The sequence below is a fragment of the Contarinia nasturtii genome, unplaced genomic scaffold, assembly GCF_009176525.2.
Source record: "Contarinia nasturtii isolate CC-2019 unplaced genomic scaffold, AAFC_CNas_1.1 Cnas_scaffold_2806, whole genome shotgun sequence".
Lineage (NCBI taxonomy): Eukaryota > Metazoa > Arthropoda > Insecta > Diptera > Cecidomyiidae > Contarinia > Contarinia nasturtii.
The window spans coordinates 2,283,928-2,296,887 of record NW_022200123.1 but is presented as its reverse complement, the minus strand read 5'-3'; the positions used below and the strand labels follow the sequence as shown (position 1 = coordinate 2,296,887).

The 12,960-nt window shown below is 34.5% G+C and overlaps 6 protein-coding genes across 7 annotated transcripts in view; 3 read left to right on the top strand and 3 right to left on the bottom strand.

Annotated features, from left to right (window-relative positions):
* Window positions 1-551: 551 nt before the first annotated feature.
* On the top strand, window positions 552-1,941 carry LOC116349168 (40S ribosomal protein S6). The gene is made up of 3 exons (XM_031780475.1): window positions 552-661; window positions 987-1,191; window positions 1,317-1,941. Exons 1-3 carry the CDS (start codon window positions 656-658, stop codon window positions 1,844-1,846), a joined length of 741 nt encoding a protein of 246 aa, XP_031636335.1. The 5' UTR covers window positions 552-655; the 3' UTR covers window positions 1,847-1,941.
* Window positions 1,942-2,890: 949 nt separating this feature from the next.
* Window positions 2,891-4,111, bottom strand: LOC116349088 (60S ribosomal protein L36). Its single transcript, XM_031780358.1, has 3 exons — window positions 3,981-4,111; window positions 3,565-3,700; window positions 2,891-3,185 (listed from the first exon to the last, which is right to left on the bottom strand). The coding sequence occupies exons 2-3, from the start codon at window positions 3,685-3,687 to the stop codon at window positions 2,964-2,966; spliced, it is 345 nt and encodes a 114-aa protein (XP_031636218.1). The 5' UTR covers window positions 3,688-3,700; window positions 3,981-4,111; the 3' UTR covers window positions 2,891-2,963.
* Window positions 4,112-4,123: 12 nt separating this feature from the next.
* Window positions 4,124-6,687, top strand: LOC116349086 (histone H4 transcription factor-like). Its single transcript, XM_031780354.1, has 6 exons — window positions 4,124-4,462; window positions 4,534-4,997; window positions 5,073-5,227; window positions 5,290-5,455; window positions 5,525-5,852; window positions 5,932-6,687. Exons 1-6 carry the CDS (start codon window positions 4,241-4,243, stop codon window positions 6,412-6,414), a joined length of 1,818 nt encoding a protein of 605 aa, XP_031636214.1. The 5' UTR covers window positions 4,124-4,240; the 3' UTR covers window positions 6,415-6,687.
* On the bottom strand, window positions 6,526-8,251 carry LOC116349087. 2 transcript variants are annotated; one of them, XM_031780357.1, is made up of 3 exons: window positions 7,608-8,251; window positions 6,704-7,529; window positions 6,526-6,643 (listed from the first exon to the last, which is right to left on the bottom strand). In XM_031780357.1, the coding sequence occupies exons 1-3, from the start codon at window positions 8,247-8,249 to the stop codon at window positions 6,567-6,569; spliced, it is 1,545 nt and encodes a 514-aa protein (XP_031636217.1). In that variant the 5' UTR covers window positions 8,250-8,251; the 3' UTR covers window positions 6,526-6,566. The 2 variants fall into 2 exon arrangements, with proteins under 2 accessions (XP_031636217.1, XP_031636215.1); XM_031780355.1 differs by having other exon boundaries at window positions 6,544-7,529.
* Window positions 8,252-10,189: 1,938 nt separating this feature from the next.
* On the bottom strand, window positions 10,190-12,297 carry LOC116349103 (zinc finger protein 34-like). Its single transcript, XM_031780375.1, has 6 exons — window positions 11,983-12,297; window positions 11,305-11,816; window positions 11,195-11,234; window positions 11,100-11,126; window positions 10,884-11,012; window positions 10,190-10,797 (listed from the first exon to the last, which is right to left on the bottom strand). The coding sequence occupies exons 1-6, from the start codon at window positions 12,127-12,129 to the stop codon at window positions 10,645-10,647; spliced, it is 1,008 nt and encodes a 335-aa protein (XP_031636235.1). The 5' UTR covers window positions 12,130-12,297; the 3' UTR covers window positions 10,190-10,644.
* Window positions 12,298-12,375: 78 nt separating this feature from the next.
* Window positions 12,376-12,960, top strand: part of LOC116349102 (methylthioribose-1-phosphate isomerase) — a 3,169-nt gene continuing 2,584 nt past the window's right edge. The window contains exon 1 of the mRNA XM_031780373.1: window positions 12,376-12,591. The gene's annotated coding sequence lies outside the window, so the exon portion shown is untranslated. The remainder of the gene's footprint in view (window positions 12,592-12,960) is intronic.

The window sequence follows — 12,960 nt, the reverse complement described above, 5'->3', positions numbered from 1 at the left end:
AAGCAAGATGAATCTTTTGAGAATTCCAGAGCAGTTACGGGCGCCTTGGAAGTGCGGCCACCTTTCTTGTAAGTGCTGCTCTTTCAAGTGTTTATTTTATGAAATTGGTGTGAGTACCAGTGAGTGCAGTTACGTCCTCGGCGCCAATAACAACACTGGAGAATTCTGATGTTAAACCAAATAGAACTTCATCGTTTATTTAACAAAAATAAAATTACTCTATGTTCATAAATGAGACTGGTTATTTTTGATAAACCTTGATACTTTCCTGGTAAGAATTTCGTTAATATTTTTTAAGCGACCGCCCAAAATCAACTTCACACCAGTTCTGTTTTGGTTTAAAATGAGTACTAAATACTATTTTCATACGAAAAAAAAAATTATTTTACGAAAATTTCACGAAAATAAATGAAAAAAAAAATCCCCAAAAATCAATTCAATAAATAGTAATACAAATTAAAATATTAGAAATAATTTATCAAATAAAATGATATTGTACATCGTCCAGCCTGAAGTTGACTGTGCATGTTGGTGTGGTATTTAGTCGGCCAATATGGCGGCCGGATAGCTGAATGACATATCGTAAATGTCACTGAACCAAAACCCATACATATTTCTTTTTACATTCTATGGTGGATCCATATAGACGTCTACGATGAAGGTAATGAACATTTTTTTGAAAAATTATCGGTGAAAAGTGTGTGCAAGTGTGAAATTTTGATTGAAATTCATTATTGAGATGTCGATGCACAAATATTTATTGTAATATTGCCATTTATTCTGCGGATGATTTATATATTTTGTGATAATTTCGGTGTGAATGATTGGTTTAGAGTGTCGTGACAGATAACCGCTTACCTTCGTTTGTATCTCATGTGTGCAATATAGATTCTCAGCAATGAATGACAATCATGTTATGCAAATAAATGAAAAATTTCTATGAAAAAAAAAACACTAAATGATTAAATTTTTTCGGATTTTTTTAGTTGAACGTTTCTTATCCAGCAACTGGAGCTCAAAAGCTCTTTGAAGTCAACGATGAACACAAACTTCGTATTTTCTACGAAAAGCGTATGGGCGCTGAAGTTCCATCCGATTTACTCGGTGATGAGTGGAAAGGCTATGTTTTACGCATTGCTGGCGGTAACGACAAACAAGGATTCCCAATGAAACAAGGAGTTCTTACACACAGTGAGTTGATTTTTTTTTCCATCGCTTTACGATTTGTGCACAAAACATAACCAAACAAAACAGAAATGTCAAGTGTGAGTGTAAACTGAAATGGTGTTGTTTTCTTTTTCATGTTTGTTTTGCAGCTCGTGTTCGTTTGTTGTTGAAGAAAGGACACTCATGCTATCGCCCACGTCGTAACGGTGAACGCAAACGTAAGTCGGTTCGCGGTTGCATCGTCGACGGTAACATGTCCGTTTTGGCTTTGGTCGTTGTCAAGAAAGGTGAAAAGGAAATCGAAGGATTGACCGACCGTCATGTTCCACGTCGTCTTGGACCAAAACGTGCCAGCAAAATTCGCAAATTGTACAATTTGTCGAAAGAAGATGATGTTCGTCAATATGTTGTTCGTCGTCCATTGCCACAAAAAGAAGGCAAGAAACAACGTTTCACAGCACCAAAAATCCAACGTTTGGTTACACCAAATGTTTTGCAACGCAAGAGACATCGTGTTGCCATCAAGAAGAAGCGTCAACAACGCTCCAAGGAACAACAAGCCGAATACGCTAAATTGTTGGCCCAACGTAAGAAGGAATCAAAGGCCAAACGCGAAGAAGCCAAACGACGCCGTTCAGCCTCAATTCGCGAATCACGAGCTTCACAATCATCACAATGAAGCGATAATTAGGCTTTTTATTTTCCAAAACAAAATAAAAATGAGATAAAAAACCAATAAAACAACACAAATGGAAATTATTCTATTGATTTAAAGCAATGTGTGTTTTTATTTTAATTACTTTTTTAAATGTTTTTTTTTTTGTTGAAATATTTCAGTAGCTTTTGTATGACCTTGTTTTTTAGCCAATATAAATCTGCATTGAACTTCTTTTAGCAAAACGAGTGCAAATGAGGAACTCCTTCTCAAGATCATTTGCTCGCTTTTCAATATTACTTCATATTATCTCTTCAATTTAATATCAATGCTTGATTCCAGTTCAAATTGAGCAGCACTTTAACTTTGCAATGCTATTGCAACATATCCAGATGTTGAATGATGTTTATAAGGTTTTTTTTCTTCAAATGTATAAAGTGTCCAAGCCTGACGTAACAGTTGAATGGATATAAGTTAAAAATGGAGGTCATATCGCTCCTCATGACTTTTAGTTACTCATGTTACATGTATTTTCTTTATGATTTATTTTACCGAATCGTATTTGAACGTGAATCAAGTCCTATGATCAGAACTGTATTGGCACCGCAGGAGTTGCTGGCACTATTGAGTATCCGCTCTAAATTCATATACAGTGCCATGCCTGAATTGAAGAAACAGGTGACTAAAAGTGTCAGCACCTCTTCGGTGCCTATAACAGCTCTGCTCATGATTTAAAACTACCAATTGCTACTTAAATATCAAGTGTAAAAGGGCTGAGTAGTAGCATTTGTCATTGATATTGAATCAAAACAACAAATCTGTTACCATTTCTGTTTGCTGAACATTTTGCTTTAATATATCTATCCCAATAGAGACAGCTATAGCTGAAAAGAAAATCTTACATCTAAAAGCAGACTAAATATGATGAAAAGATGAATAAAACTAGCCACATGTGTTTTTGTTTTTGTTTAAAATAAACAAATCAAAGTTTTTTTTATGAATTTTTATTTCTTTCGTAAATTTAATTCACATTTATAAAATCGATCTTGCATTGATGGTGATTGCGCGGGTCGATTATATGAAAACAGTTGTTAATTGTGAATTGTTTGCCGCAATCAGATGTTGGATGCATGTTTGGCGTTTACTTGGCATGGCCGGCTTTACGCATTTGTGTCAAGATGTTGGACAATTCTTCACGCTTTCTCTTTCCACGGATGTGTGTGCCCAAACGAGCTTTGCAGAATTTCAATGCACGCTTATCCTTTGAAATTTTCAACAATTCCATGCATCTCTTTTCATATGGAGCGTGTCCAACGACTTCACGGACCAAATCACGAACGAATTTGGTGTGTTTGGTTTGGATCTATGAAGAAAAACGAAACGACATTAGTATATCATAATCATGGACTTGAATGAAAAAAATGTGTTTTATTCAACGGAAAAACGTTTCAATGTATTCGAAAAATCGATCAGTGCCTACAAATTAACCAAGAAGCAAACGAGTCATATCTGTATTGAACGATGTATCAAAAGAATATTGACACACGTCAATGCAAAAAGTCTCGTGAATTTGCTTGTCTTTGAATGGATTAGTTTTGTTGTCATCATTAAAGAAACGCCGTTAAAATATTTCACACATGAAAAACACATTTTTTTTGGTTCAAAATTGAGGTTATGCTTCATAACATCAGATTTTTTTCTTCTTCTGGTGAATACACAAACAGCACTTTGGTTCAACTTACATTTTTAACGTTTGTTCCTTTAAGACCCTTCACTTTTTTGTCACCTTTGTAGGTAACACGACGAAGTTTGGTGGTTTTAAAGCCTTTGGTAAGACCAACAGCAATTTGATAACGTACAGCCATCTTCGCTATTTATCTGAAATGAAACAACAGAAAAATGTGTTTTGTTAGATTATATTTCGATACACACACACACTCTGCATACAGCATTTGCATTGATCGTGTACATTTGGCAGAAAGGATGAAATACTTTGGTAAAAAAACGTAATTTATGTGCCATCGCATTGCTTTCGATGAAAAATTTTGATTTTATTCGATTTGTGATGCCACATTGTGTAAATTATTCACGAAAAATGCAATTATTTTATGGTCGATGAATAAAATAAAGTGAGATGAAATAAAAGTTTGTGTTGTACCTTTTGCAGTGACAGCCGGAAAGAATGCGTACGTCGAAGATGTTTTTCCACATTCGATGGCGAGGTTTGGTTGAATGTCGTTGATGGCGCTACCGTCAACAATTCAATCTGTCAATTGTGTTCTAATTTTATGCAGTTGTCATTTTGGAGGCAAAATCTAATGTCAAATTGTTTATTGTTAGTATTTCACCTGTGAAGAGTTTTTTTTCTCAACAATAGTTTTATGTGAAACTGCGTATATCTTTAGTTTCACAATAAAAATGGTACAAACACGGCGTAGAAAAGCGGCAAATAAAACACCTGTTAAAACAATAAAACGGGACAAAGCCGTTGGAAAATCGAAAAAAGCACAAAATAATTTTGATCGATGCAAAAATTGGATTCAACAACAGAAAAAAGAGAAAACCAAAATTCAACCAGAACAATTGGATTCAAATGATTCAGACGAAGAACAAAGAGACGTTAATTTGGCGCCAATTTCGGTAAAAAAAATTCTTCTCTAGAATAAAATGAAAATATAAAGTTAATGGTTTTTATTTCATGCGTTCAAAAGGATGCCCAAGACAATGAAGAAAATGTTAAGCAAATTGTCTTGTCTTGTTGTGAATGGCAACGATGTAATCGATTGTTTGATAAACATACGGAGTTTTGTGAACATGTTTTGAGCCATTTGCAGCCGACTGCCGAGATATTCAAATGTGAATGGGATCTGTGTGGAATTGAATGCGATGATTTTGTAATTTTCAAACGGCACGTTGGATATCATTGTTATATGACACGCTTGAAAACCGTTGGCGAACAACTATTGATCAAGAGACCAATGCCAGCGTGTTTGATTTCATCACGTGGACGGAATTTAATTCCGGCCACCGACTCGAAGTACGTTTGCATGTGGAAAGATTGCAGCTATACATTCGATATGGTGGAAGATTTTTACTCACACGCATATTCACATTGTGTGCATGAGCTCGAGTTCAATAAGCAGGGCAATCGAAATAAACCAGTTCAATGCCAATGGTGGGTGTTTAAATTCAAATCAAATGGATGAAATGGCATTTTTAAATAATTCTTTCTTTTCATTAAATGTCACAGGGTTTCGTGTAAGAGAATGTTTAATAAAAGGCTGAAAATGACGGATCACATGCGAACACATACGGGTGAACGATTCGTCGCGTGTTTAAATTGTGGCCAAACAATAAATTCGTATGCAAAATTCTACGATCATTTTCGGCGTCAGGCTTTAAACAGTAAGTGAAATTGCTCAAACCATTTCTCATCGAATTGACGAAATATTTTTTTTTCAATATAGAGAATTACAAGTGTGATCACTGTTTTCAAACTTTTCACACCGAAGAATTGTTGAATAATCACACATCGGCCCATGTAAATCGTGTGAAATGCACGGAATGCGATATGACATGCCCATCGAATGCAGCTCTTGTCCAACATTTTCGCTATCGTCATTTGAACGAACGGTAAACGCTGAACAATTTTATCTTTTCAATCTTACTCACACCTTTTTTTTTTTGTTTTGTTTATTTCAGTCCATTTAAATGTAGCGAATGTGATTATGCGGCGGTTACAAAATGGGATTTGAATAAGCATCAATCGAGAAAGCACAACATCGAGCAAACAACATATTTTTGTGAAGAGTGTGATTTTACATGTTTGACAATAAATCAATGGCGAAAACATTCGCGCGACGAGCATGGCGATGGGCCAAATCTATATTGTTGTCATTGTTGCGAACGACAATACAAAAGCGGTGCATCGCTCTCGCGACATTTAAGAAAGAGTCATGGATTTCGATTGCCGTCTGGTCACATACGATTTACCTTTCAACTGTGCGATGATGGCATATACCGTGTACAGGTAATTTAATTATTTCCATTGTTTTTTTTTTGTTTCTGTGATAATTTGATAGACTTGGATTCTTTTTTTTTCTCGACAGCAAACTCGAATGGAAACAGAATTTGTGTCAAAACAAATTTCAATGGCAACGCATGCAAAAGATGTGTCAATAAATAAAAATGTCACATATTCGCTGAGTGAATTTAAGGAAACCACTGATGGCATACAGATGTCAGTAATTGAAACTGAGAAACAGAATGAAATACCGACGATGGTCAAACCAGCAACGGAAAATAATAAACTTGAACCCAAATCACGAAATGCAGATCAATCGACGAAAATGGCACCCGCTCAATATGAGATCGATTCAAGCACATTTGAATTTATGGAATGTTTGAATTTGAAAAGCAATCATGGCGAGTTGAAAAACATCGATAATTTCTCTGTGATCAAGAAATATGCGAAGAAAAAACGACAAAAGAGTCAACGCATCACATATATTATTGAAGAATTCGACGAGCAAGGGAACATGATTAAAACTCAAACTCTACCATGTGATACTGAAATAGATACATCCGACTAATCGGAACTATTTTATGTTTCTCCTTATTTACAGGAATGTTTTATATGATTTCAATTATTATTTGAAATAATTATTTTTATGATTTTATATGATTTCAATTATTATTTTATTTTATGTAATTTTTTGAATGTATGATTAATTGATGATGTTTGTTAGTTGACATTGTTGTTTTGGTCCGGCGGTCTTAACAATGAAACTGGCAATGGTACATCAAAGATCCGGCAAAGTCCTATGTAATTTAAAGCAAATACATTAAATAATGAATATTCTGTTTCCAATTGATTCATACCTTTGAGCATAATGCATTTTGCTGCAACAATATCTCGGTGCCAAGTAACTGTTTGTGGAACAACATCATCATCATCAACATTTAATGGCCAATTTTTGTAGGTAACTTTAACCTTTGACATTAAACGCCCAGTCCGAATTTTTTCGTTCACAGCCTCACGATTGCCATCGATAATTTGTCGCTTAATAATTGCACGTTTTCTTCTCAAAACACGTCTGTTGACCGTTGACACAATGATATCTGGCAGTCCAGCGACTGAATCTGGCAGGCCATCAATCTTTTTCGCTCTACAATCGTAGCACACTTTAAATCGATCATCTTTTGTGTGCCTTGGAAAACGTTCCTGACAATTCGCGCATGTTTGTGATGTTCCCCATTCATCTTGCATTTCAACTTCTGAATGTCCAAGTTTTTTAATGCTCACACGAAACTTACGCGATCCCGGACATCTTTTACGCTTTTTTATTCCAAACGGTCGATCGGGTTTCATCGCCCAAGCACCAAATTGAACCAACGACGGTTTGTTGTTTGTCACACGCACGGCGATTTGATCATTTACTCTGGTCGAGCGAATGTGATGGTCCAAATCCAGTCGTGCATATTCACGCGTCGCATAAGCTGCCATTCCTTTTCGTAACATTTTAATGCGATATTCAATGTATGATTTCCATGTTGAATTACGTGGTGATGGTGGACGATATGGGTATGTTTTGAGATGTTCCTTCTCTTCGATATCAAACCATCCAGCCAACTTTTTCGCTTCTTTGTCTCGTTTTTTCTGCTGAGTTTCCCAATGAAAACGCTGGTTTGGTATTATAATGTTTTCCTTCAAAATGCAAAATGATACAGAAAACTATGAGTTTCTATTCAAAACCATTTCAAATTACATTTCAAAATATCTTACCTCAACAGCCGGCTCATCAGGTGTTTTTTGAATGTTGCGACGCACTACAGTTAACCACGATTTTTCATTCGGATCGATTCCAATGATGTATTTCTTGCCAATGAGTTTTTCCGGCCCCCGATTCGCTTGGGTTGTTTGCTGCGGTCGTTGTTGTCGCTGTGGTCGTTGTTGTCGCTGTGGTTTCTTGTACATTATGGATATTGAAACACTATCGGTCAAAATCTGATGATGGAATGGTTTTGATTTGCCCAATTTATTTATTTTACCGACATCGAACAACATATTCCATAGACCTGATCGATCAGTTTGGGTGTAGTACTTTAAATTTCTCTTATTCATCCGGTTGGTCCGCGTATTGAGAAAAGAAGGCACCAAATCAAGCTCGTTTACAATTTTATAATACAAGTCCTTAATGTCCAATCGCACGTTTTTCAAATGGTAGTCGCATAATGGTATAAGAGCAAAACTGCTTATTTTTGGTGGTCGATTGATTGTTGGCTCTTGAAAGTTCGGATTGTTACGAAACATTTCATGAATGGTATTCCATTGTTCGGCATGACTGTGATACACTTCTATTTGCCGTTGCATTTGACCGAACAACCACAGTGATTCAAACCAACGATATTTTGCGAAAAATTTCATACTCACTGTTACCGACCATCCAATTTCAGTCAAATCTCTCATTAAAATATTGAATTTTTCAACGCGTTGTGGATCCACATTATTACCATTATTACCATTTGTTAAATTCTTAAATCGATATGAAAACTCTTTGGCATTTCTGATGTCGATGTTATCAAATCTTGAGCCATTGTGGAATCGATTGCGATACCAACAACGCATTCGAAAAAAATTCTCAAGTCGTTTTTCACACCATGTGTTGGTATTGGTTTGAATGTTTGTGATATATTGTTTATAAAAATATCTCAAACCATTTCCCAACTTTTCATCATCTGGCCATCGGAACTGTTCTTCACTGTTTCTTTCTACCATGAAACGAAACTCGGGCAATATCCGATATTGACTTCTGATATTGTTAACGTGTTGGTTTAATACCGCTCTGAAACAATCGGCAATGAACAGGCTTGGATGTGGTTTCAAAAAAAATGCACGATCGTCATTATCAAGTGCTTCATTCAAAATAAAAAGAATAGAAAGTGATGCCAATGCTGCCACTTCTGTCATTTGAACACTGCGCTCGAATAGCATTTTGGTCACAACTTCTCCAACTCTTTCAATCCGTTCATGTTGTTGTCGCAGGATTGTTTGAAGTCCACATTTTATAACAACGTATTTGCTTTCTTCTGGTTGATTATCATCGAGCTCGTCGTCATCCATGTCTTTTTCTGTTCATTCTCAAAAAACTGATCAAATTATTCGAAAATAAAAAATAGACACAAATTTAGAAAAAAAATGCAACAAAAAAAGCATAGATTACGAATAAAATGAGATCACAATTTAAATGACAATCACTTATATCACAATTCAAATTAATCACTTCTTACCTCAACGATGTCACTCTGTATTCTGATTCAAATGATGAAATGTTTTCCAATATTCCGCAGATGAAAATTTTGTTGGAATATTCACCGTCAATTTTATGAATGCTTTCTTATTTTGAAATAACAACAGAGACAATCTCAAAACCAACAGTGAATTTATCCGTTTAACATCGAACAAACAAAATCATTGGAACAAATGTTAGCCAAAAATGACGACAAACAAAATGTTTCATACTCTAATATAAACACTCACACATAATTCTCAAGAATTCCTTTTACAAGCAAAGCACAATTTGTTACAAACAAAAAATGAGAACACACTCATATCACAATTCAAATGAATAACTTCTTATACTATAGAACGCTGTGTCCTGATTAAAACGATGAAAATGTTTTTTTTTTATTTTGAAATGAAAACAAAGACTGTCACAAAACGGACTGTGAATCTTTCCATTTGACATCGAGTGACTTCTACAGTTACGTTCCAAACACACCAAACCGTTGCTAAAATGACGATAAACAAAAAATGAATCTCATGTACAAGAATTCCATTTATTAATCACTGAATTTTGTTTTTTTTTTTTTTCAACACAATGGCAACTTAACCATAATTACTTACCTTATTCTTAACAATAACTTCAAAATATTTTGATGCGAAAAAATCCCTATTTAGTTCAAAGAAATTAATTGATACGATGCAATGTTTACGAAGCACATTTTGAATGTAATCAGAAAAATCGGCTTCGATATGATACACACCAATACACACAGCTACCAACTGTCAAATGTCGTACACATTCAAACATGTTTCGAATTCGAAATTCGAATTTGAATTATGAAATAAAAAAAAGAAAAAAAATAAAAAAATGTTTCTGAAACTAAAATCAAATCAAACAAATCTAAAAAAAGGTACATTTATAAATGTATTTCACAGTCACTTGAAATTCCTACGCAATGTTTTTTTTTATTCATGCACAATCGAAACACACACAGAGAGAAGAGAGTAAGATTTGTATTTTCATCCTCTTTTTTTTCCGGTTTGTTTTTCAAATTTCATTTGCTTAAAATCAATCGTATGAATACGATATTATGAACTCAACGAGTTTATGTTATTTACATTTGTTTACATTGTATTGCCGCTACAGTTTCTTAGAATATAATAACAAAAAGAGAAACAATCGAAACACACAGAAGATGTTGTTGTGTATCGCAACACGAAAAAGCCGAAAAAGTGGTTCACATTATGCCTATATTCTACCTTCCATTTGACACGAAAATTGCCACAAAAATGGGTTAAAGCGTTACATTTTTTAACGTTAAAATGTCCTAAAAACGTTACATATTTGTTCGTTGGGTTATGTTAAAATTTGAGCGAATCAAAATATTTACACAAAGAAAATATTTAGAAAACTGCATCGGAATTTGAAATAATTTTAAAAATGGTTTGTCCGAATGTACGAAAAACAAAAAAAAATAAATATTTTGATTCGCCCAACCTATTACTATCAATAAATGTTTCAAACAATGGATTCCGTTTATTTCTTGGACTTTTTGGGATGGTGACGAATCACATGATTCCTTAAATTGACGCGTTGAGCAAAGGTCTTGTCACAAAAGTCACACTTGATTTTCAGGGTTGGGTCATGCACGCGAATGTGCTTATTTAAATCGGATGAGTTTGTAAATCCCTGGAAGGAAGGAGAAATAAAGCAATTATGAAACAAGATTTGCATTGATATTTTGTGCCTGTTCAAACGGTATTTAATAATATTACCTTATCGCAAGTTGGACAAATGTAGTTCTTCTCATTTGTGTGGGAACGAATGTGAACTTTCAGTGCACTCGATTGATTATAAGTCTTTGGACACATTGAACATTTGAACGGTCTCTCCTTGGTGTGGATCTGGAAAAACAAATGGATAAATCAAACACGATTTTTTTTTGCAACAGTGTAGCAACAGTGGATCAAATAAAGTTGATTGAGACTTACACGTAAGTGTGAACGATAGTTTCCAGCCTGAAAAATGAACAAGGGAATCAATTAATAAAAACACATAAAAAGTGATTGTTTTAAGCGGATTTTACCTGAACGAATTCTTTGCTGCAATGTTCGCATTTGTATAATCTGTAAAAGACGATCGAATTCATCAGAATTATGTTTATTTTTCAATTTTTAAAAGAGTCCATTTGTTTACCTCACGTTTGCATGCAAACGTAGATGATCGACCAAATTGGATTTGCGCATAAATGTCTTTTCGCACACCTCACATCGGTGAGTGCGTCGTCCTTTTTTGGCCATTGAGGCATCATCGTCTTTGAATAAGTCTTTCTTTTCCAGTAAAAAGCTGACCGCATCTAATGGTTCCTCGCTAATTGGATCGTCTGTGATTAGTTCCCCATCATTTAAATATTCAATACTTTCCTCATCATTCTTTTCAACCACATAAACTTGTTCACTCAATTCCGATTCCAGTTGGTAATCTTCTTCGACCTCGGTAATTTCCACCAGTTCTTCGTGTACCATAGAACCACCGTCAATGCATTTTGCTTCGCTTCCATTGTTTTTTGTGATGATTTGATAGACAATCGTTTTTGGATTCTTTTTTTCAATTGCTTTAATGATTTCACCACGAATTTTGTACGCCAATTTCACGCGATTTTGACAATCCACACAAATGTTATTCGACACATTGTTGCTGTAATCAATCTGAAACAAGGATAAAATTTAAATCAATTGAAAAAAAACACCATAAAATGTTTGTACGTAACAAAAACAAAACTACAAAAATGAAAACATCTAAGTGCAAAACCCCGAAAAACTGAATGCTACCACTAAAGTATAAATGGCGTATAAGAAAAAACCAAATACAAACCTCCATGCCTGTCAATTGCTGCATCGCTTCAAAATACGAAACCATGTAATTATCATTTTCGTACACCTTAACTTTTGAATCGAAAAGATTTGCAAAATTCGACGAATATTTCTTTTCGCAAATGCGACACGCACTTTCTTTGGTCATGATTTGCTATAATTGTTTTTGTTTGTTTCAATGAATTTTTTCGCTTCGATTTAAGATTTCTCGTCAATACACACAACCGATGCCAGTGCCACTCAAAACACAATGACAGCATTCGTTCGATGTGTTGAATGCTTTGAATGAAAGGTTTTTATCCCTCTAATGTCTCATTACTCATTAGTTTGACAGTTCTATGTGCGGCAACGGCTCCATTGTACCATATTCATTCACTTTAAAATGTTTACACCGTGAGAGAGACCGAACAATAAGAAAAAAAAATTAGTGTGTTTCGGTTTGGTTGCAAGAAAGGCAACGTTCATAAAACAAATCAAAACATCAATAGAAAAAAAACAACAACAACAACATTGGCAGCAGAAAATTAACTGTCAAAAAATAAAGAAACTTTGATATCGTATTCGCTTTGCGGGGTGTCGTGTAGAACGTTCATTGAACAAAAGTATTTGTGTAAGTTGTAGTTTTTCATGTTTTTGATTTTTGATCGCGCACGACGTTTACATGTAAATTGTCCGATGAAAATAGCATATGAAATGATTTGTAAATAAAAAACGGCAAATATTCGTTTGAATGAGTGACAAATGTTATTAATTACAATTATTGGAATTATTAAATAAATCGAAATGAACTTGAAATAAAATCGGCCAATTTTTCATCTTTTTTTAAACACTTCACACAACATTGTTTCCTTTGCTCTCTGTTAATCGTTATCAAAAAGATAATTTTGATCGTATGATTTTGTGTAACATTTGCACATTCGGTACATATATAAATATATATATATATATATATATATATATATATATATATATATATATA

Excerpts from the sequence above, each read along its gene's own strand:
- LOC116349168 (XM_031780475.1), top strand. Across the intron at positions 1,192-1,316 it reads ACAAGGAGTTCTTACACACA|CTCGTGTTCGTTTGTTGTTG; the intron begins GTGAGTTGATTT and ends TTTGTTTTGCAG.
- LOC116349088 (XM_031780358.1), bottom strand. The coding sequence starts at position 3,687 with ATGGCTGTACGTTATCAAATTGCTGTTGGTCTTACCAAAGGCTTTAAA. Across the intron at positions 3,186-3,564 it reads AAGGAACAAACGTTAAAAAT|ATCCAAACCAAACACACCAA; the intron begins GTAAGTTGAACC and ends TTTTCTTCATAG.
- LOC116349086 (XM_031780354.1), top strand. The coding sequence starts at position 4,241 with ATGGTACAAACACGGCGTAGAAAAGCGGCAAATAAAACACCTGTTAAA. Across the intron at positions 5,228-5,289 it reads TCGGCGTCAGGCTTTAAACA|AGAATTACAAGTGTGATCAC; the intron begins GTAAGTGAAATT and ends TTTTCAATATAG. Across the intron at positions 5,853-5,931 it reads ATGGCATATACCGTGTACAG|CAAACTCGAATGGAAACAGA; the intron begins GTAATTTAATTA and ends TTTTCTCGACAG.
- LOC116349087 (XM_031780355.1), bottom strand. The coding sequence starts at position 8,249 with ATGAAATTTTTCGCAAAATATCGTTGGTTTGAATCACTGTGGTTGTTC. Across the intron at positions 7,530-7,607 it reads CTGATGAGCCGGCTGTTGAG|GAAAACATTATAATACCAAA; the intron begins GTAAGATATTTT and ends TGCATTTTGAAG.
- LOC116349103 (XM_031780375.1), bottom strand. The coding sequence starts at position 12,129 with ATGACCAAAGAAAGTGCGTGTCGCATTTGCGAAAAGAAATATTCGTCG. Across the intron at positions 11,127-11,194 it reads GCAGCAAAGAATTCGTTCAG|GCTGGAAACTATCGTTCACA; the intron begins GTAAAATCCGCT and ends TTCATTTTTCAG. Across the intron at positions 10,798-10,883 it reads TTTGTCCAACTTGCGATAAG|GGATTTACAAACTCATCCGA; the intron begins GTAATATTATTA and ends CCTTCCTTCCAG.